The sequence below is a fragment of the Miniopterus schreibersii genome (genome assembly GCF_964146895.1).
Source record: "Miniopterus schreibersii genome assembly, chromosome: 4".
Classification (NCBI taxonomy): Eukaryota; Metazoa; Chordata; class Mammalia; order Chiroptera; family Miniopteridae; genus Miniopterus; species Miniopterus schreibersii.
Window position 1 is genome coordinate 30800871 of NC_138105.1, and position 22767 is coordinate 30823637.

General features: G+C 44.8%; 1 protein-coding gene across 1 annotated transcript in view; it reads left to right on the plus strand.

The window, feature by feature from the left end:
• The first annotated feature begins 2205 nt into the window (after positions 1-2205).
• Positions 2206-22767, plus strand: part of FAT4 (FAT atypical cadherin 4) — a 150246-nt gene continuing 129684 nt past the window's right edge. The window contains exon 1 of the mRNA XM_081134582.1: positions 2206-8656. Coding sequence (XP_080990708.1) covers positions 3479-8656 — 5178 coding nt within the window. The 5' untranslated portion in view covers positions 2206-3478. The remainder of the gene's footprint in view (positions 8657-22767) is intronic.

Sequence of the window (22767 nt, forward strand, 5' to 3'; positions counted from 1 at the left end):
AGGTATCCCACAGGCTCTCCAGACAAAGTTCTTGATGTCCTACAAGTACCTAAGTGTTTTCCTTCTACTCTTTGCACTTGAATCACTGAATTGTGGAGCATTAGCAAACAACAAAAGAAAAACCCCTATTATTCTCTTAAAAGCGCACATCATAGCCACGGTTTGTAAACATTTTTGGTTCTACGTTAACCTACAAATCTTCGTTAGCTAAATTACTCCAAAATAGTGGTGTTGAGATTGTAACCTTTTTGGCAGAGGAAGTTTTGAGAAAAAGCTTAAAGATGTCTCTCTTTTAAAAGAACAGCTTCCAATGCTTTACAGAGTTTTCAAGAACTAAAACTACAGAAATGGTAAAATTTAACTTTCTTGTCTGTTTCCAACTCACTCAATATATACCCTGCATATATACTGCCATGTGGACACACCGTATGTACCCAGTGGCACAGAGAGCAGAGCAACATGCAGAAGTGAGTGTTCTAACCTAAACAAAGGAACTGGGGAGAGCATTTTTAGCGTTCAGGTTTCCGTAGATGCTTTGGGTCACAGGCTGTCTATATCACAGGACTTGAATTTGCTGTCTGCTCTATTGCTCTTTTTTTTTTTTTTTTTTACCCTAAATAAAGAAAGGCGGTAGGAGATTCCTAAAAAATCTTTTTTCTTTGCCACTATCCCCAGGCATGGAGGAGGAATTAGCCTTGTAATCTGATCCTTTTAAGTCTCTGCATTTAATTTTAATCAAGAAACCAGGCAACCAAAGACGTTAAGACCGACTGAACGGCAGAGGGCAGCATTTACTCGTGGCTGACTCCACTCCGGGCTCAGGAAAGTTTTACATCTGGAGGGGGTCACTGTGGCAGAAATGCATGATATATGCCCTATCTTGTATTTGCATTGCTTGGTTTAAATTCTTATTTTCGAACCGGTTTCCCTTAAAGGGAAAGGAATACTGACCTGATTCCTAGTCGCTGTATTTTTTTCTTTTATAGAAGCGATTGCATGCGTCTACAAAAACTCGCTACAGTAAAAGAGCAGGGGAGTTAATCTGAGTGCAGCACGTGGCAGGTGAGCATTTTTAAAATTTAAAGTTCATTCTATTTATTTATATTTTTCATATTTATTTTTTCCCCAGACCCTCCCCCTGCCCCCTCCCGTCCAAAAAAAAAATTGGTCATGATTCCTTTGGCCACAGGATGTCAAGGGGGAAATATTCCAACAGAGATCTAAAATTCCAAACTCTGCAACAGGAAAAGGGCTCCGTCTTTCCCAGGGGCTACCATTGTTATTGTTGAAACTCTAAGGTTTGGCTACTGGCACCTGGGATCCATTTGGGAAGGGAAACAAAACAAACACCAGGTTCCCCTGGCTTTTCCTATAGGAAGTGCGAAGGGCCCGGGTACCGAGGCCGCGGTGCCCCCCGTCGCCCGGGAGCTGGGGAGGGGAGCTGGGCGCAGGCCGAGAGCGCAGCGAGCCCGGGAGCGCGGGGCGAGCGCTCGGCTGCTCCAGAAGGAAAGGGGAGGGTCGGCTTGCGTTTCGCCGGATCCGTCGAAAGGGGCAGGAAACGGTTAAAGCCACTCTGCGCTGCGCATTCCCAGACAGGCCTTGCTTAATCCTTCCTCCCCGCTCGAGCAGCCCCTCGCCCCCCGCCTTTCTTTTCTTTCTCTCGACCCCCTTACCCCTGAGTTATTACTAACATAACAACCGAACGGTCTTCCCTCAGACCCCGCCACTAAAGTTATTTATCTGCAAACCTGACCTAACCCCCATCTATTCTGCGGCAGCTTTTTGCTGTTATTGCTCTGACGCCGGCCAAGATTTAACCAAAAGAGAAAAAAAAAAGAAGAAAAAAATCGCCCCCTTCCCAGCGCCTCCGACTAGCGGGGGTCCCACCCCGACCGCCCACAGTCCCCCGGAGGCCCCGGGAGTGATGAGCGTCGGGAGCAGCCAGTCGGCGGCCGCGGCGGCCGGGCGCGCGGGCGGGGGCAGCTGCGGGCCCAATGGGCAGGGCGGGGGCGGGGCCGCGGGTGACAGGCCCCGAGCGCGGGGGCGTCCGCGCGAACCCACAGCGGGTCAATGAGTGGCGAGCAAAGTTTGGGAGTCCGGCTCGCCCCGCGGTCTGCCCGCCCCTCTGTTTGTGTTTCGGCCGCGCGCGGGGCGTGTGCGCGCGCGCGTGCGGAGGGGAAGGGGCGGGGAGAGTGGGGACTCGCTGGGGCGGAGAGGGGCTCCCGAGCTCCGGCTGCGCTGCCGCACAACCTCGAGCCCGGCGGCCGAGCAGCAGAGCGCTGACAGGCGCCGTCCCGAGCCGCCGCGGGCGCCGCCACTGCCCGGCGCCGCGTGCCCGCCTCCCCCGCCGACGGCGCAGGAGAAACGGGGCCAGCCGCCCCCAAACCTAAAGCCTTGTGGATTACAAAGTGAAACTGACCCGGGACCATAAAAGCAGAGATTCACCCGGGCAGGGGCGAAGCGCACTAGAGTGGGCTCTGCCGGGGCCGCCCGAGAACGGTCCCCCCCCACCCCCCGCGGCATGCTGAGGGGAGGGGACGCGGGGACTGCGCGCCGCTGCTACCCGAGCCCCGCGAGGCCGAGAAGAACGGGGGACCTGCGCTCGCTGTGGATGTACAAATAACGGGTCGGCAGGCGCCCCGGCTGAAGTAAAATAAAAACATGCCGAGGAGCGCTGGATGCTGCCCGCGCCCGCAGCAGGGGCGGCGGCGGCGGCTGCCGGAGGAGGAGGCGGCGGAGCGCTCGGGGGCACTGGAGCCCTAGCGCCCGCGCCGGGAGCGCAGTTCGCCGGCGGCCCGCGCGCCGCCGCCGCCGCCGCCTGGGCCTCGCAGCCACTCGCACAGCTCCGCGGAGGGGCGTCGCAGCCAGTTCCCGACGGGTGGGGACTGCAGGAGACCCCGGGTCTCCAGCCTTTAGGGAAAGAATTCGCTCACCTCCGGGCTCCCTCCCGCCCCTCCCTGCGCGCAGCCGTCCTCTGCCCGCAGCGCCGCCCGCGCCGGTCCTGCCCTCCTCCGTGTCTTGGCCGCGGGCAACTTCCAAAGTTTCTGAGGAGTTATTTGCAAGGATTGCTCACACACCTTAAACACAGGCCACCTCTCCCCAGCCCTCGGCCACCCTCGCGCAAACGCTCAGACTCTCCGGATTCCGAACCAACGTGGAGGGGGGAGGGGGCCAGGGTGGGAACACTGGAGGTTTGAGAAACTTTTCTCGGAACTCGTCGGCGCCCGGCAGCGCCCCGCGGAACGCCCGGCAGCCCCTCGTCCCCGCTGCGCTCTGGCTACGCCGCGTCCAAATGGCTACCTGGATGGAACCTTTCGCCGCGGCCACTTGCTTCTGCCGGGCAGGCTGTCCTTTGAAATAGCTGAGCTCTCAGCAGGACCGTCAGTGGCATTTGCCAGGATACTTAATCCCGGTCGTTGCACTCTTTTTGCTTCACCTATTCCTTCTGTTGACCACGCCATTCTAGGGAGCCGGGACCATGGACTTGGCCTGCGCAGGCCGGGCTCCTGGCCGCGCGTGGCTCCCGCTGCCCGGCCCCTCGGTACTCCAGCTCCTGCGCGTCTTCGGGCTGCTGTCCCTGCTGCCGGGGCCGGCCCGGGTCGGCGGGGCCGAGCAGCGCCAGGTGTTCCAGGTGCTGGAGGAGCAGCCCCCCGGCACGCTGGTGGGCACCATCCCCACGCGCCCCGGCTTCACCTACCGGCTCAGCGAAAACCACGCCCTGTTTGCCATCAACAGCAGCACCGGCACCCTGTACACCACGGCCACCATCGACCGCGAGAGCCTGCCTAGCGACGTGATCAACCTGGTGGTCCTCTCCAGCTCGCCCACCTACCCCACCGAGGTGCGCGTGCTGGTGTGGGACCTGAACGACAACGCCCCCGTCTTCCCGGACCCCTCCATCGTCGTCACCTTCAAGGAGGACAGCAGCAGCGGGCGCCAAGTCATCTTGGACACGGCCACCGACGCGGACATCGGCTCCAACGGCGTGGACCACCACTCCTACCAAATCGTGCAGGGCAACGAGGAGGGCCGCTTCCGCCTGGACATCACGCTGAACCCGAGCGGCGAGGGCGCCTTCCTGCACCTGGTGTCCGAGGGCGGGCTGGACCGCGAGGTCACGCCGCAGTACCAGCTGCTGGTGGAGGTGAAGGACAAGGGCGAGCCCAAGCGGCGGGGCTACCTTCAGGTGAACGTGACCGTGCAGGACATTAATGACAACCCCCCGGTGTTCGGCAGTTCCCACTACCAGGCGGGGGTGCCCGAGGACGCGGCCGTGGGCTCCAGCGTCCTCCAGGTGGCGGCGGCGGACGCCGACGAGGGCACCAACGCCGACATCCGCTACCGGTTGCAGGACGAGGGGACCCCCTTCCAGATGGACCCCGAAACGGGGCTTATCACGGTGAGGGAGCCCCTGGACTTCGAGGCGCGGCGCCAGTACTCGCTGACGGTGCAGGCTCTGGACCGGGGCGCGCCGTCCCTCACCGGGCGCGCCGAGGCGCTCATTCAGCTGCTGGACGTCAACGACAACGACCCGGTGGTGAAGTTCCGCTACTTCCCCGCCACCTCGCGCTACGCCTCGGTAGACGAGAACGCGCAGGTGGGCACCGTGGTGGCTCTGCTCACCGTGACGGACGCAGACTCCCCCGCGGCCAACGGGAACATTTCCGTGCAGATTCTTGCGGGCAACGAGCAGCGCCACTTTGAGGTGCAGAGCAGCAAAGTGCCGAACCTGAGCCTCATCAAAGTGGCCAGCGCCCTGGACCGGGAGCGCATTCCTTCCTACAACCTGACGGTGTCCGTCTCGGATAACTACGGGGCGCCCCCTGCTGCGGCGGTGCGGGCGCGCTCCTCGGTGGCCAGCCTGGTGATTTTTGTCAATGACATCAATGACCACCCTCCTGTCTTTGCGCAGCAGGTGTACAGAGTGAACCTGAGCGAGGAGGCGCCCCCGGGAAGCTACGTGAGCGGAGTGTCTGCCACGGATGGCGACTCCGGCCTCAATGCGAACCTGCGTTACAGCATCGTCTCTGGCAATGGCCTGGGTTGGTTCCATATCAGCGAGCATAGCGGCCTGGTGACCACCGGGGCTGCCGGGGGCCTGGACCGTGAACTTGCTTCCCAAATTGTACTGAACATCAGTGCTCGGGACCAGGGCGTTCACCCCAAGGTCTCCTACGCCCAGCTCGTAGTAACTCTGCTGGATGTGAATGATGAAAAGCCAGTGTTCAGCCAGCCGGATGGGTACGATGTGTCTGTGGTGGAGAACGCCCCGACGGGAACAGAACTGCTGGTGCTGGGGGCAACTGACGGGGACCTGGGTGACAATGGGACAGTGCGCTTCTCCCTACAAGAGGCGGAGACTGACCAGAGGTCTTTCCGTCTGGATCCCGTGTCTGGGAGGTTGAGTACCATCTCCTCTCTGGACAGAGAGGAGCAAGCTTTCTACTCCCTGTTGGTTCTGGCCACAGACCTGGGCTCCCCTCCCCAGTCCTCAGTGGCACGCATAAATGTGACTCTCCTGGACATGAATGACAACAGTCCTGTGTTCTACCCAGTCCAATACTTTGCTCATATCCAGGAGAATGAGCCTGGAGGGAGCTACATTACCACGGTGTCTGCCACTGACCCGGACTTGGGTCTCAATGGAACTGTCAAATATAGCATATCAGCTGGGGACAGGTCTCGGTTTCAGGTCGATGCTCAGAGTGGGGTGATTTCTACAAGGATGGCCCTAGACAGAGAAGAAAAAACAGCTTACCAGTTGCAAATAGTGGCTACTGACGGTGGCAATTTACAGTCCCCCAACCAGGCAGTAGTAACCATCACTGTATTGGACACTCAAGACAACCCACCCGTATTCAGCCAGGCTGCCTACAGCTTCGTGGTCTTTGAGAATGTGGCTCTGGGATATCATGTGGGTAGTGTGTCTGCATCCACCATGGATCTCAATTCCAACATCAGTTATCTGATTACTACTGGGGATCAGAAAGGTATGTTTGCTATCAACCAGGTCACTGGGCAGCTTACCACAGCTAGTGTGATTGACAGAGAAGAGCAGTCCTTTTATCAGCTGAAAGTAGTGGCCAGTGGGGGCACAGTGACTGGAGACACTATGGTTAACATCACGGTTAAGGATTTGAATGACAACTCTCCCCATTTCCTTCAGGCAGTAGAGAGCGTGAATGTGGTGGAGAATTGGCAGGCAGGGCACAGCATTTTCCAAGCCAAAGCTGTGGACCCTGACGAGGGTGTCAATGGCATGGTGCTCTATAGCCTGAAGCAGAACCCCAAGAACCTATTTACTATCAATGAAAAGAATGGTCATGTGAGTCTGCTGGGGCCCCTGGATGTCCATGCCGGTTCCTACCAGATAGAGATCTTGGCGTCGGATATGGGTGTTCCACAGCTCTCCTCTAGTGTCATCTTAACAGTGTATGTCCATGATGTAAATGACAACCCACCTGTATTTGACCAGCTCTCTTATGAGGTCACCCTCTCTGAGTCAGAACCTGTGAATTCTCGATTCTTTAAAGTGCAAGCTTCTGATAAGGATTCAGGAGCAAATGGTGAAATTGCATATAGCATTGCTGAAGGAAATACAGGGGATGCTTTTGGCATATTCCCAGATGGTCAATTGTATATAAAAAGTGAGCTGGACCGTGAACTTCAAGACAGATATGTTTTACTGGTGGTTGCTTCTGACAGAGCGGTGGAACCCCTTAGTGCTACTGTGAATGTTACTGTAATTTTAGAAGATGTAAATGATAACAGACCTCTTTTTAACAGTACCAATTACTCGTTTTATTTTGAAGAGGAGCAGAAAGCTGGGTCATTTGTGGGCAAAGTAAGTGCTGTAGATAAAGACTTTGGGCCAAATGGAGAAGTCAGGTATTCTTTTGAAATGGTTCAGCCAGACTTTGAGTTGCATGCTCTTAGTGGGGAAATTACAAATACTCATCAGTTTGACAGGGAGTCTCTTATGAGGCGCAGAGGGACTGCAGTGTTTACCTTTACAGTCATTGCAACAGACCAGGGGCTCCCGCAGCCTCTCAAGGATCAGGCCACTGTACATGTTTACATGAAAGATATAAACGATAATGCTCCCAAGTTTGTAAAAGACTTTTACCAAGCTACAATATCGGAGTCCGCAGCCAACCTGACACAGGTTTTAAGAGTATCTGCCTCAGATGTTGATGAAGGTAATAATGGACTTATTCATTATTCTGTAATAAAAGGGAATGAAGAAAGACAGTTTGCTATAGATAGTTCCTCTGGCCAGGTGACACTAATTGGCAAATTAGACTACGAAGCAACATCTGCCTATTCCCTTGTCATTCAAGCAGTGGATTCAGGGGTAATCTCCCTCAACTCAACCTGTACCTTAAATATTGATATTTTAGATGAAAATGACAATACCCCTTCATTCCCTAAATCAACACTCTTTGTTGATGTTTTGGAAAACATGAGAATTGGTGAACTCGTGTCGTCTGTTACCGCAACTGATTCAGATTCCGGTGACAATGCTGATTTGCACTACAGCATTACTGGGACTAATAACCATGGAACTTTTAGCATTAGCCCAAACACTGGGAGTATTTTTCTTGCCAAGAAATTGGACTTTGAAACACAGTCTTTGTACAAATTAAATATAACAGCAAAAGACCAAGGAAGGCCTCCTCGTTCATCTACAATGTCAGTGGTTATACAGGTGAGGGACTTCAATGACAACCCTCCTAGCTTTCCTCCTGGGGATATTTTCAAGTCTATTGTTGAGAACGTTCCCATTGGAACGTCTGTCATTTCAGTGACTGCCCATGACCCTGATGCAGACATTAATGGACAACTAGCCTACACGATCATCCAACAGATGCCAAGGGGCAACCACTTTGGCATAGATGAAGTCAAAGGCACTATATACACCAGTGCTGAAATAGATCGGGAATTTGCTAACCTCTTTGAGTTAACGGTAAAAGCCAACGATCAAGCTGTGCCTATAGAAACTAGACGGTATGCGTTGAAAAATGTGACCATTTTGGTCACAGACCTCAATGACAACGTTCCAGTGTTCATATCACAGAACGCCCTCGCTGCAGACCCTTCAGCCGTGATTGGCTCTGTGCTGACCACGGTCATGGCTGCTGACCCTGACGAAGGTGCCAACGGAGAGGTGGAGTACGAGATCATCAACGGGGACACAGACACCTTCGTCGTGGACCGTTTCAGTGGAGACTTGAGAGTGGCATCAGCACTGGTGCCTTCACAGCTGATCTATAACCTCATCGTTTCAGCAACGGACCTTGGCCCTGAAAGGAGGAAATCCACCACCGAACTGACCGTCATTCTTCAGGGCCTCGATGGACCTGTTTTTACTCAACCCAAATATATAACTATTTTGAAGGAAGGGGAACCCATCGGTACCAATGTGATATCAATAGAAGCAGCGAGCCCTAGAGGATCGGAAGCCCCAGTGGAGTATTATATTGTTTCAGTTCGATGTGAAGAAAAAACCGTTGGACGTCTCTTTACTATTGGACGACACACTGGCATGATTCAGACAGCAGCCATTCTGGACCGGGAGCAAGGGGCCTGCCTTTACCTGGTGGAGGTTTACGCCATCGAAAAATCAACTGCTTTTCCCAGGACGCAGCGAGCAGAGGTAATGATTTTGTCATTGTTTCTGAATTACTTGTTATGCTTTTAGAAAGATCATTCTCTTTATAATTGTTTACCTGTATTGTTGGTGATTGATTTTTACCTATGGGAGTATATGAAAATGTTTTGGCACAAAGGCAAGCAAGAATTACATAAAGTTAGGTTTAACCCTGGTCAAAACTAAACAGTGAACAGTTCTTACTTTATAGTTCACCTCATAGCAGTCACGTGTATAAGGCGAGGCAGAAATCTTTAGCCATGTCTGAAATGCCCCCCCCCCAATAACAAAACAACCCACGTCCAGTTACGTAGGCTGAACCCCAGCACTGAACTAAACACCTCTCAGTAAGGAGGTCTGCTAGAGAATGGGTGATTTCAGACCTCAGAAATGTCTGTTCCAAAATGAAGAACTTTGGTAGAAATCAGCCTTACAGCCTAGCTGTCTTAGGGGGTGTGACCATGGAGGACAGACTGACAGTTTACGTTCGGACAGTATTAACTTTCACACCCTCAGCAGCCTTGGCAGTTTCTTTGTAGACAATGACTAATTTCAATGTGCGGAGCCAAGTTTAGGGAGATGCCTGATTTCGTCTGCCTTGGCATGTTAGGCACTGTCCTCTGACTTACGGTAATCCTTTCTCTTCCCTCTTGACCTAAAGCATGTAATGTGCTGCGCATGATCAGAGATTGGAAGCAGTTTCTTGAGACGAGACGGTGCTGTTCAATACCATGGTATAGGTTAGGTACACGTTGTTCTATCTGCTGATGGTGAGAAGTTAGTGTTTCACAGCATAAGCCAAGAGAATTCCAAGCTTGGCCTTCCCTGGGTTATATTTTAGGATGCTACCTCTGTGTATCACTGATTTGTTTTTTAATTGAACTCCTGCCAATGTTGTCTTGATATCAACCAGAAATGATATAGCTGTGCTCTGGAAAGCTCTTGTTTGCCATTTTCTAAGTGCTTTCTGTCCCTCCCTACTCCCCTCAAAGTCGTTCTGGTGTCACTCAGCCAAAAACACAAAGTATCAAATGTGGTTTGTGATATTTGGCAGTAACCCAGACATAACATGCTTGTGAGATTGAGGCTCATGTGTTTGTTTTCTTGCTTTTCTATTTGGGGAGGTGAAGGGTTTTCTTCATTTAAAACGCTCATTTATTATTATTGTCTTTTTTAATTCTCAGGGATTTTTTTTTTCCATAATAGCTAGCTATGTCTGTTCAATGGATGGAACAGCAAATTCATGGCCTAGAGGATATTAGAGATATAATTAGAGATATACTTCTTAATAGAGAGATAATTCTCAGGGATATAATCCTAAGTGGAACTCAGTTTATACATAGCCCTGAAGGGATTTCTAACCCACATGTCCTCTTTTGCCTAATTAGTTTTCTCAAGATCTTAACATAGGTCTTACATGTAGAACTACTGGGTTGAACTCAGGCCTTGATTTATGTAATTTTATTTTGATGTGGTGCATTCCTCCCCTAAACCCTCTCCCTGTCTCTACCTTCCTTCTCTGGAATCATTTCTTAGATGAAGAGATTGCATTAGTTTGAAGACTGAAATAGTTATTATTAAAGACAGGCAATTAAGTCATTCCAGACTTTAGATGAACTTGTTAAACTGAAGGACAAATTATATTATTGGTTGTTGGCTGGTTCAGTGTATTACATTTTTTAGAAAATATGGAGAATTAGAATAAATGTCCATTGTTATTCATTAGAAAGTTTGTCTTGCTGTTTACTCAGTGGATTTGCAAAGATTGTCTTAGATTAAATTTATTAAGTAGTGCTGTCTTTGTAATAGCCCTGCAGATTAAAAAACAATAATTAGAAATCATTTTGTTAGTAATAGGGGATAACATGTTTATTACTTTTTTAAACCTCAAATAACACCCATATGAAAATTATTCATATTTACTGTACCCTATTTATTTAAAAATGTGGGAGAAGTCATTATGGTGATCTATATAAAAAAAAGTTGCTTGTCAGGGTGTCTTCTGTGAACTAAAGTGCTGGAATTGTAAACCAAGTTTGAGTTCCCAAGGTCCAACCACTCCTGAAATTAAAAGCAAATGTGCTTCCCCAAAGAATATTGAAAGCAGTAGTTGGGAGCTAGAATTTCATATTATTATTGGTTGTATCTTTTAAGTATATACAATAAAATACGTTCTTCCTTCTGCTGAAACAATTAATTTGCCATGATTCTGCAAAGAGAAGTTATAAATTACTTCTGGTTGTCAGAGGTGATTTTTCAGCTGTTTGTTTCCAAGTGCAAACTTTGCTCCAATGCATTTTTAAACATTTACTCATGTACACTGATAGGCCTCTGGGTTGCTTACTCGGGTTTCTGGCTAGAGTCATGGCTGACCACATTCCATGGCAAGCAGAGGGTCAGTGGGTAAAAGAGAAATGATTTCATCTAAGTTCTTTGTCCATCTCTGATGCATGTGGAGCAGGCCTGGGGACAGTGGCTCTAATATTGCTCACTCCAGAGATCTGTCCAGTTGTGTGCCTTCAGTTACCCTAATCTCACAGCTAAAATTTTGGTCTGAATAGGAGTGCCTTTGAAGGATCACTTTGGGTTGCAGACATAAGGTTTATTATTCTCTTATTTTGTGTCTTTCTAGTCTCAGAAGAGTTTTGATTAGGTTAAAATAGCTCATATAAGTTTTCAAGCATTTTTCTAGGTTCAACAAAACAATGGAGATTAATACTTCAATAAGCATTTCTTTTTTAAGTATGGTTGTATGGGAACATGCAGCTGAGGGGCTGGGTTGGGCCTCATCGAGGTCAGAGGCTTTGTTTCATTGACCTTCATCATCTCAGAGCCTTCTGTGGTGCCTGACGTATAGCAGGTGCTGCGTACATGTTTGCTGAATGAGATGGTGGAAGGCTGAGACCAAAACATGCATTCTTCTGCCTCAGAAATAAATGAACCGAGGTGAGCTGGGGGAATGGAGGAAGTTAGTAAATTTGATCTTAATCATGAGTTGAACTAAGGACCTAAGGGCATACCAATTATCTCTGTTCTACAAATGAATTGAGAATTGTCAGGAAACTCAAAAAGGTAAAGAGGAACTGTAGGCAGGTGATCTCACTTGGAGCTTAGGATTTAAATGGAAGGAATACTGTACATGTCCAGGCCCCAGTTCTCAAATTTGTTGGTCTCAGGACCCCTTTCCACTCTTAGAAATTGTCAAGGATCCCAAAGAGCATTTGCTTAGGTGTGTCTTATTTATTGATCTTTACCATTTTGAACATTAAAATGGAGAAAAAGTTAAAATATTAATTCATTTATAAGTCACATTAAACCTGTAACATTTTAATTTTGCTGTATTAAATAAAATTTTATTTTGCCAACCCAAAAAATAATAAAAAAAAGAGGCATCGTTTTCATAAATCTCTTTAATATCTGGCTTAAGGCTCAGATTTCCTTCAGTCTATTGCAAAAATGTTGTTTTGGTTAAAGTATATGAAAAGAATCGATCCTCACTCAGAGATAAGGATTTGGATAATGGAGAGATACTTTGATATTCTTTTGAGATTAACTGTCAAATTTCTTTTGATAATACACTAGAACTCCACAAGTGGCAGTTTGTTAAACTTAGTTGCCATGTGGAATCTGAAACCCTATCAATGAACTATTCATATTTTGTTACCAAATATACATATATATATCTCGATCTACTTTGTATTCTGAATGGATGTTTACCTATGCATGACTTGGAAATATCAGGCATTGGTCATTTGGGAAATATTGGTATAAATAATAAGGATCTTAATGTAAAAGTCTTTAAGTGTATTAGCTTTCAACCTAATGGTGATAGTAAGAAGTTTTCCAAAATTTGAATTTTCACTTGAGAGCTCAAATTTTATCATTAGTAACATATATTGTTAGTTGCTTTCCTTGAAGTGTCAGGTTCCCTTTGTTCAGTTTCATATTCCGCGTGGATATGAAAAATCATATTCCATAAATAAAGCAGCTAGTTCAGCTTGCAACTCAAGCAACTGCACGTGTGCTTTGCTTTGAGACAGCTGCAGTGCTTAAGGACGGATTACTGGTTCTTTGTGTACATTTCAGTGTTTGTCACAAGAACAGTGAAAAGACCTTGAGATTTAAGGGTCTAGAATTAATAAAATTAATAATTTTACTATGTCTTCAAGATTTCTCCAGTGTTTAAGTGAAATTGGCACGTTATTTTTACTGTGAGTGCCTAGCAGTGCAGAATACAGTTATTGCTGGAATTCGTGGGAGCTACTGTTTTGATTTGTGCTAAGGCAATAGTCTTACCCACCATGGCGCTTGCACCTCTAGTGTCAGTGTCAACACAGTGAAAGAGACAATGTTTTTCATTCTGATGAGGACAGGCTTGATTTCCCAGCCTTCTTTAATGGCAGTCTAGTATGCCTGGAACCCATGTTACACAGTGCGAGAACTGTTGGCCTAGGTAATCAGAATTTTGCAATTCAGTAAAAAAAAAAAGGCCACTAGAAATACTCTATTAAAAGTGTGTTTAGAATACTTGGTGAGTGGAATATGATTCATTAAGGAGCAGAATTGAGTTTTAGCAGTTGGATAATAATTTATTTTCACAATGAAAACATCAAGGTTTCCAAGAGGAGTGATGGGGACTTTTGTAAGATCATTGCTGACTACCAAGTTTGGAAATGATTTTCTTCCAGAGGGTTTAGAGTCAGAGTTAGTGCATCTTGGATTAAATGTCTGTGTACCTTGTGTATCATCACTCACAGGCAAAATATAAGCAATAGAACAGAAAAGTTAAAGGGTACAGGGGTCAAATATATGGTGACGGAAGGAGACTTGACTTTGGGTGGTGTACATACAATGCAATATACAGATGGTGTATCATAGAAATGTACACTTGACACCTATATAATTTTATTAACAAATGTCACCCTAATAAATTTAATAAATTTTTTTAAAAATGATATGCTTAGGTTTGGATAGATAGAAAGGAAAACCACACACAGATTTATATAAGTGCATTATTTGTACTCATAGCTACTATTCCAAAAATCCAGGGCCACCTGTGGTTTTATTACAAGCAGGTCTCTTCAGTCTGTAGATATGAGCGTATCTGTATACTTTTACCAATCTTGTTTTCACACCCTTATTGGCTGTTGAAAAGTCTTTGACAAGTAGCATTATGCATTACCTGAACTAACAGACGCATGAGTGTTGCCTGCCTCAGTCAAGGTCAGTGGCAGATGCTGGGCACACCTATGAGTCAGTTAGTGGTAGCAGGGCCCATCCCCATGGGGGGGGTCTGTGGGGTGTGGTTCTGGAGCAGAGAAGAGGGTGAGACCAGGAGGAGGGGAGGCAGGTGAAGAGCACAGGTGTGCATAGAGCCTCCCCTGCTCCATGATGCTGTGCAGTTTGGAAACTGTAATTTATGAAGGGGGAGTACTCAATTTTGGATTTTCAGATGATAAATCTTACCCTTTTAAGACATAATGATGCAGTTGGAGTGGATGGAGTGTGAAGGTTATATTAAAAGGCGAAACATTTTATCTCTTCTCCTCTTGATCTCTCAAGTAAAAATTTTAAAAAAAACGATCTTTGATTATCTCTGATATTTTTTCCTATTGGTGTGTTTTAAAATTTATTAAACAAAAACACTTAAATGACTTAAAGGGCTCTATAAGCTTTCAAGACATGTACAAATGTGTACTACAAACACGGCTATTGATGGCCAATTACGCTCACACTGAGTGTCTTGTAAACGGCTCGGGATGCTTGATTTGGTCTCTCGGTTTGGTAATAGATTCCATAGACATAATTTATCTTCTGATGAACTTATGGGTTTGTTTGTTTTTTGGCCTTTGCTAAAGCCATAAGAATTTAAATCCTGCATCGTTCCATTTGATGTTGAGGCAACTACTCTTGGAAGGTTTGAAAAATATTTATATACTTGGCACTTTTTGTGGAATCGATTCTTCATCGCATTGTCTGCATCTTGCACTTTGTCATCATTACAGTGAAAAACTGCCCCAGAACCTCATTAATTGTGAGGACTGTTGAGTTAGTGACTCTGAAGGATTCTACAGACCCTGAGGTGGATCCTCTGGCCCAAGAATTAATAAATCTAGGGCCCAGCTCTTTCCAATACCCATGAAAGTGGGTAGTATTCTGAATTAGAGCTTGTGAGAGGAAACAGGAAAAGAATAATTGGCCAATTATATGGGCAAGATGAATTAAAAAGTTCCTTAAATGCAGAATATGGTCAATATTGTCTAATGCTTTCAGGCTTTAAGTAATCTGTGACAACAGTGACCAGTTTCAGTCACACATTAAATAAGGAGAGAGTATGAGGAATTCAGACAAGTGAAAAATAACAAAAACCCTATTAGACAAACATCCTTTATAAAGCACATGTAATATGTTACAAATTAATATGTATAATACCATATATTAAAATGTATACATCCATTATACAGAGACTGCTAGATTATCCCTGGTGCTAATATTCTGAGAAAAAATTGGAAGATAAAGTTATGAACACGAAATATAACATAATTGCCATATAGTGTATCAGTGTTCATCAAAATTTGACTCTCGAGACACAATCTTTTCTAGTTTCCAGACATGTAATTAAGAAACAACCAGGGAGAAAAAAACCAACTCTATAGGTATTGAAGAAATGTTGAAAGACATTTACAAGCCACACGTGGCGACTGGCAGTTGGTAGCCAATGGCATTGTGACTGATTATTTGTTTCAGATTATTTGACATTTTTCTGGCATGTTTTTATCATTTGTGGATTCTGACATATTTAAAGTGCTTCCGTTACGTTGGCATTGACTTGTCTTCACAATAGTCCTGGAGGTACGCACGACCTCGCATCCTCTAACAGATGAGGATATTGAGGTTCATGGAGGTCAAGTTTGTGGGCCTGCTTTATGTTGGACGCAATATTTGAACCCAGTGGTCTGACTCCGGAGTATGTACATTTGATCCCAACACAGCGCTGAGTAGCACTACCTATTATAAGAGTGGTTGATACTTTCTGTATTCCCACAGTCATACAGTTTATAGTGTGTAAAATGCTGTTTTTGTATTTCTGTGTTTCTTCATACTGGTGACTAAAGAAATATAAGGTCAAGTAAAACGTAGGCAATGACCCAGTGGTAGGGTTGCGTTAGGGCCATATCAGTATTTAGTTAGGTTAGGCTTGGATAAGTGCTCCTATAATCTGTCAGTTCTTCATTTAATTTCTTAAACATGAGGTGGAAATATATTTCCATGCTTCCAGTTACTGCCTCATTTATTTTATTTACTTTCCAGCAAAATTTCTTGAAAGAGTTGCCCATCCCTGCCTTCTTTCTTCTCATTATCTCTGAAATCCACCCCCATCAGGCTTAGCTTCTGTGGTTCCAGTGGATTTGCCTGGTTAAGACCACCCTGACAGCCACGCTTCTCTCTCCAGGGTCAGTTCTTAGTGCCCATTGGACACACACTTCTAAGTCCTCATACTCAGGATTTTTATCTTATTTCTTGGACCAATTTCTTCTCGGTCTCCTTCACCAGCTTCTCCATATCTTCTCAAATTCTAAATGTTGGACTATCCCTAGAATCAGTTCTTAAAACTCTTCTTTTTAACCTTTATTTATTCCCTTGAGGGTCTCAATCAATCTTATGGTTTTAAATAACATATACACAGATGACTAAAATTTTGTCTCTGGCCCATGTATCTCTCCTAAATTTCATATTCATACAACTAACTACTTACTCGGTATGTTTCATGAGCTTCTTCGTAGGTATTTTGCATTGACATTCCCAAATCTGGGCTTCTGATATCTTCCCCAATAAAAACCTACCGCCCCTCAGCCATCTCCTTCTTCCTTGATGGCAGTTACAGTCTTCAGATTGCACAGGCCAAAAACTTGGACTCCTCTTTGACTCCTCCCTTTCACATGCTATGTGCAATCCGTGAGTGAATCTCAGCTCTGTCTTAAAACTATAATCAGAAAATGATAATTTCTCATCACTTCTGCTGTTACTGTCTTGGTCTAAGACGTCATCATCCTTCCTTGAATTCCTTGTCATATGGATTCCAGCATCCTTTCCCACTATTCTGGTTTACCCACACTGGCCTCTTGCTTTTTCCAGAACTTGCTGACCCCCCCTCCCCCCCTCAGCCTCAGAGCTCTTGCTCCTGGCTTTTGCCTCTAATAAAACTCTCTTTCCTCTAAGTATCTTCTGGGATAATTTCCTCCTGTGCTTCAAGTATTTGTTTATGTCTCGTATTCTAAGTGAGAATCACTCTTTCCTGTAACAAGGAAATGGAGATCGGGGCGGATGAGGGCATGGGGTACAATTTTTCATATTCCTCCCCAATGATGTTTACCGGCCTCCTTCATGTCCTCCTCATCTCCCCAAATGCTAAATGTTGGAACGCCCCTGAAATCAGTTCTTGAAATTCTTCTCATTTTCATTTACACGATTCCACTGAAGGGCTCCAGCGATCTCATCTCTTTAAATAATATATACACATTATACATATATCAGTGTGTGTTACAATTTACCCATCTGTAATTCTGATTATGTTTCCTTCATCTTCCACTGCAATGAAATTCCCAAGGACAGGGAGATTTATCTGCTTTGTTCACTGCTGTACCTCAAGGGCCTAGAAGATTACTTGGAGCATAGTAGGCACAGAGTAAATTTTGGTTGGATGATCGATTGCATGCATGAGTGAATGAGTGAAATGACTCCCCTCCCCTGTCCTGACCCCTTCAGTCTAGCCCAGCAGCTGGACTCGGCTCATGGCACTCACTTGCCCACGGCTTTCCATTTTCCTCATGGTAGCAGCCAGATCTTTACGGTGACCTGTAAGGCCCACTGCGACCTCTCTTGTGAGCTACTTTTCTGACTTCCTTCCTCCTGGCTGTCCCTTGTCTGCTCAGAACACAGGAGGCTCCCGCGCAGGGTCTCTGCAAGCTGGCGGTGCTCCCGGCCGGGGCTGCTCCCTTCCTGCCCCCTCACCTTTCCTCAGAGCCACCTTGCAGAGTCCCTGCCTCTGCTTCCCTTTTCCTCTTGCTTCCTTTTCGTTTCTCCTTACTCTCTGTCGTCAGCCACCATCACACCCGTGTCACCCCTTTATTTCGCTTGTGGGCCGCCTGCCCTCTGAAATGCAGGCTCCGTGAGGGCAGCCGGGCCCATCCGCTTACCCGCTGTCCCCCAGCCCGTCCCATGGGCTGGCTCGGCCGTGCTCCGCAAGCTTGCTTTGTAGGTTAGGAGTCACCCGTGAATGCACCACGGATAGGCCCTGGGGCCCGGAGCTCAGGCAGTGATGCTAGCTGGAGGAAGAGTCATTTGTCACTTCTCAAGCCAAGCTGCTGCGCTTCTTCTGAAATTAGTGAAGCTAGTTAATTGGCAAAGACTGATTTTCCTGGATAAAGTGACGGTGGCTGCGTGACTTCACTGGCTAACAGCCTAGTGACCCAATCTCCAGAAATCTTCAGTGTCTCAAGCACTGCGAGGTCGCTAATGCTCACTGTATAGCTATTTTGGTAAAGTAGAACATTCAGCGTATATATCACAACATGCGTTACACTCTGACCCTGTCTTCTCATTTCCTTAGAACCTACCTAATTTTGCTTTAGAGAGCAAGTCTCAACTTCTTGTAAACCATGTTTCTCTTCAGCTAAAATGTGAGTATATAGACACTTATTAAAAAATTACTACTTTCAAGATTGGTAAGTTGAAGTACTGTCATTCCTTTTTTCAAATTTACCATCTTTGCTCAACATTTAACATCCATAATAGTAGTAAACTTGATTAGTAAAATGCAGCAAAGAAAATAATGCTTAAAAATTCACCCTGACGAAGGTTTAGTTGGAAGAGTGTATGGTTTTGGTTTGGAAGAAGCTTGATTCAAACACGTTGCAGCTACTCTCAGAATCTCAGTTTGCTGGTCTGTAAAATGGGAATGATAGTCCCAATTTCATAACTGATTGAGAGGAAAAGGTAGTCAGTGGAGTTTATTAGCTCCCTTCTCTTTTCTCCAAAGTGCAGACAGGCCCTGAACTAACATTAAAACACTTCCTGTTTCCAAAGTACTTTAAAGCTCTGTTTTACTTCTTTTTTAAAATTTATTTCCCTAAGTCTGTAAGGAGGTAAGTCAGGTGTTTTTCTCTTCACTTTAAGAAAAAGGCACCGAGAATTTCGTGATTTGTACGTGGTCACAAATCTAGACTAGCATCCAGTTTTTTCTGACTTGGGTCAACATACTTGACATTAAACCACACTGCCCATTCTGTGATTAAAGTTAATGCTTTTTATGCATCATTTTGCACCATTTTATTATTGTTGAGATAATTCAATAGTAGTTATAGTTCCTTAAGGAAGGTAACTTATTAATCCAGAAACTACTCTGCTGAAAGCTTAGTCGCTTACGGAACAAGCAAATTAAAATATTAGGTTTTTCAGTTGTTTCATGTTGAAGCCTTGCCTCCGATTTACGTGGGGAATGTTCTCTCAGTTTCCAGTGATGGTAGTGAAATAATGACTACCGCCAAGTTGTGTGTTTATCTGTGAACCTATTTTGAAATATTTTTTTTGTATTTTTCAACTATTTAATATACTTACAACTGAAGTCAGATGGCCTAATGAAACGAAGGTAAAACTACGTTTTCTGCCAAACGACTTTACTTTTTACAAAACATGTAAATTATGGTAACTTCTTCAGTAAGAGCTTTGTAATTTGTGATTAAAACATTCCCTGGAAAATGTTTTATTACTTACTGAAAATTTCATAGTAAGCAAATACGGGAAGAGGACGGGCTTCCCTTCTGCTTGCTCTAGTGTTCTGTAGTATGTAACAATTTGTTCTTTAGTCCAAATGCTTACCATTTGTATTATATATACATCCACTTCATTCTACAGTGGATTTAAAACAGGTTTCAAAAGTATATATATCATGAAAGGATAGAATAGTTAAATGAATCTCTAGGAAGTAAGGATAAAAGTAGCCGTAAAATAATCCTGGATATATGAGTGTACAGAAAGGTATGGCGTAAGCAGCCCTCGGAGTTCATGTTTGGCTTTCTAAAGACCAAATCAAACAGAGGAAAAACAGAGCAGGTATGTACATCATGGTGTCCTAAGACTAAACAAACACATCCATGCACACACAAGTTAACAAAAGACACAGACTTTCTAAACCCAGGGACCTAAGAGGAATTTGTCTCACAGATGCTCAAAAAGAGATGTATTCTCAACTGATGATTCTTTCAGGGGCACTCTCACTAGTACAATGACAGACTTTCAACATCTCTTTCTTGTGATGTCTTTTAGTGTGGGTTTATGGCAAATTGTAAAATTGCAGTTCTAGCGAATAATTTATTTATGGATCAAAAGAGATTCCCCATGGTAAAGTGCTCAAGCTTGGCTTTATTTCATGTGGCAGGTTAATATTTTATAACCACACAAAGAACATTCCTGTTGAGGTTTTCACATTAGCATATCTGCAGCACATCACAGGGAAAACCAGACTATAGGGGTTTTTAGTAAAATTTTAGCTTAATCCATGAGGAGACTCCACTTGAATTTTTAGAGGCAAAATTGGCTAATTTAAGGCAATTGGCTAAAACACTTGGCCCAAATCTAGCAATCTGTGTCTTAGATTGTGACCATCTCTTAGAAATGTAATTTGGAGTTCCTAAATATTACTTGGATTGATTACATTGCTTTATTGTGGTGTTTTCCCTCCCCAGTAACTGTATGGCAGCCCTTTAATTGCTACCAAAATTTGACTCATAGTCTGTTTTTCTTTTTAAGATGGTAAATTCTTTACTAAAAAGATTAACATCCTAATTCACAGGTATGACTAAGTGGGCAGACCTGCCTGTGATGCAAGCCCCCTTACTATTTTATGACTTGGCATAACAAAATAGGGAAAGTTGTTTGTTCATTGAGGTTGTAATCAGTTACGAGTTAGTAATGAATCCTTAGTATTTCAGGTCCAGAGCCTGGCAGCTTTAGAGCATCACATGACTCCTGATTTGCTGGAAAATGAAGGAAGTGGGAGTAGAAATTTTCTTTATAGGACAAGGTAGTTTGTGATGGGAGGGATGACATACGCTTGCCAAAATTTTGGGACAGACCGAACACAGATGGCCGAAGCTCACAGAGGTGTCTATTATTGTATTTTCTCCTCAGCACTTTTCTGTGTGTGTTTACACTTGGATGAAGAATTTTTGTTGCTTAGCAACCATTCAGAGAATCCATTTTTGTTAAGAAAATAATTGGTGGTTGTAGATACCAGAGAGTGGAGTGGAGGATGGGTCAGGGTTGCTGTTGGGCAGTGTTAACATCAGGCAGAGGCGATTTTCCAGCAGAGAGGTGTTAGCTCTGCGTGTTTAAAAGGGAACAAATCTCACTGTACATTTACATCTTAGCTCATCTCTACCTTCTACCTCAAATACTATTTTGGGAAAAAATGGCCTAAGTAAATGCATTATGTTAGTCAATTATATGTTATGATGCACAGGGTAAACATTTGAAGAAGTGAACCATAAATTAAATTTTATTTTCATGAACTTAATTTATTCCAAACACAATTTTTCTCGCACATCACTGACAGGATTTAATGTGTATTTCACTGTCTGAAGGAGCTCTGTTGTTCATAATTTGAGTGCAGTTGTGCACTGCATAGTTAACTACTGAGTTAAACAGAAATTTGGAAGTCAGAATAACTGTTCAAATCCTGGCTCTACCCTTTCACACTGTGTGACCTTGAAGCATAAGCTAAACTTCTCTTAGCTTCAGAGCCTTTACCTGTTCCAGGAGGGAATGCCAACCACTTAGTAAGTGTCATGATGAAAATGTTCAGTACACATACCAGTGCACGTTTTCTGGAAAGGGCATTTGGTTTACTTTTATTGATGCTGCATCCAGTTACTCCATGTGTGGTCCAGAAGGCAATGATTTTAAAAAAATGTAAACAGTTACTGGGCATGTAAATAGCTACTGTTCATGCAAAATTGTGATGACATTTCTAATAATACCATGTAGATGGGAAACAAAACCACTTACAAATTCTATTTCCTGGTTTTAGGGAAATTACTGAGGAAGCAGATTAACAAAATGCCTCTGAGGTAATTTTCCTTATTATACTGTATCAGGTAGAAAAATAATTTTTAAATGAGAGTGACTGGTGAGCCAAAAGACATAATGAAGAAAAGACAGGTTATTAATTAGCTTAGACTGGGAAATGGATGTAGTTTTCAACATACTGATTTTGCATATGATTTAAGAAAGTTGCAGGATCCTATTTTCAATTTTAATATAATGCAAAGCCAGATAAGTATTATGCAATTTATAGACTGTATCCTGATAAGAGTATCAAACACTGAAGTCATTTAAAACATAGGCGGCTTACCTAGAGAAAGCAATAAAAAGGAAAACTTTATTGAAAGATAGGGTGAGTGGTTTGTTAATAAGTATGCTAGAAATTAGACTTCAACATACTTAGGCTCTAAAAGATCTTTATTTCAATTCAATATCATATTAAGAAACACAGTATAGACAGACCTTTAAATATTCTAACTAATGTCTGATCATTGGCAGCGTTGCGAATTTAAGCACAGCAAGCATTAGTTCACTTTTCTCTCACCTTTGTCATAGGCATAGATGCTAATGGTGTCTTTGATCAGGCAGGATAGCAAGGATACAACCCTGAGCGCCGCATAAAAAACCCTCATCTTTTCAACCTGCCTTTAAATGAGAACAAGTTTGAGAGGTTTCTTGCAGTGTTTCCCAATAGAGAATTCAGCCTACCTAGGATTTCCAGTTTTCTTCCGAGATAGAAGACGGACATGGAAGCAGAAGAGGTGTCGTTAATCTTTCTCGTGGCCACTTGCCCAGATGTTTATGTTCCCCTCGCTCAAATCTTGTTTCTGCACATTGTCACTTAGGCAGTAAGCAGGGACTTCTAGATTAGGAGGGATAAGTCCTAGGACCTTGTCATTATTTTCTGTTGTGAGCGATTTATTTGCCTTTGTATGGACTCCCCATCCTCAGCTTTCCTCCCGGTGTTCAGCGTGCCAGACACGGTGTTGAGGAGCGGGGACTCAAATTCGCATCTT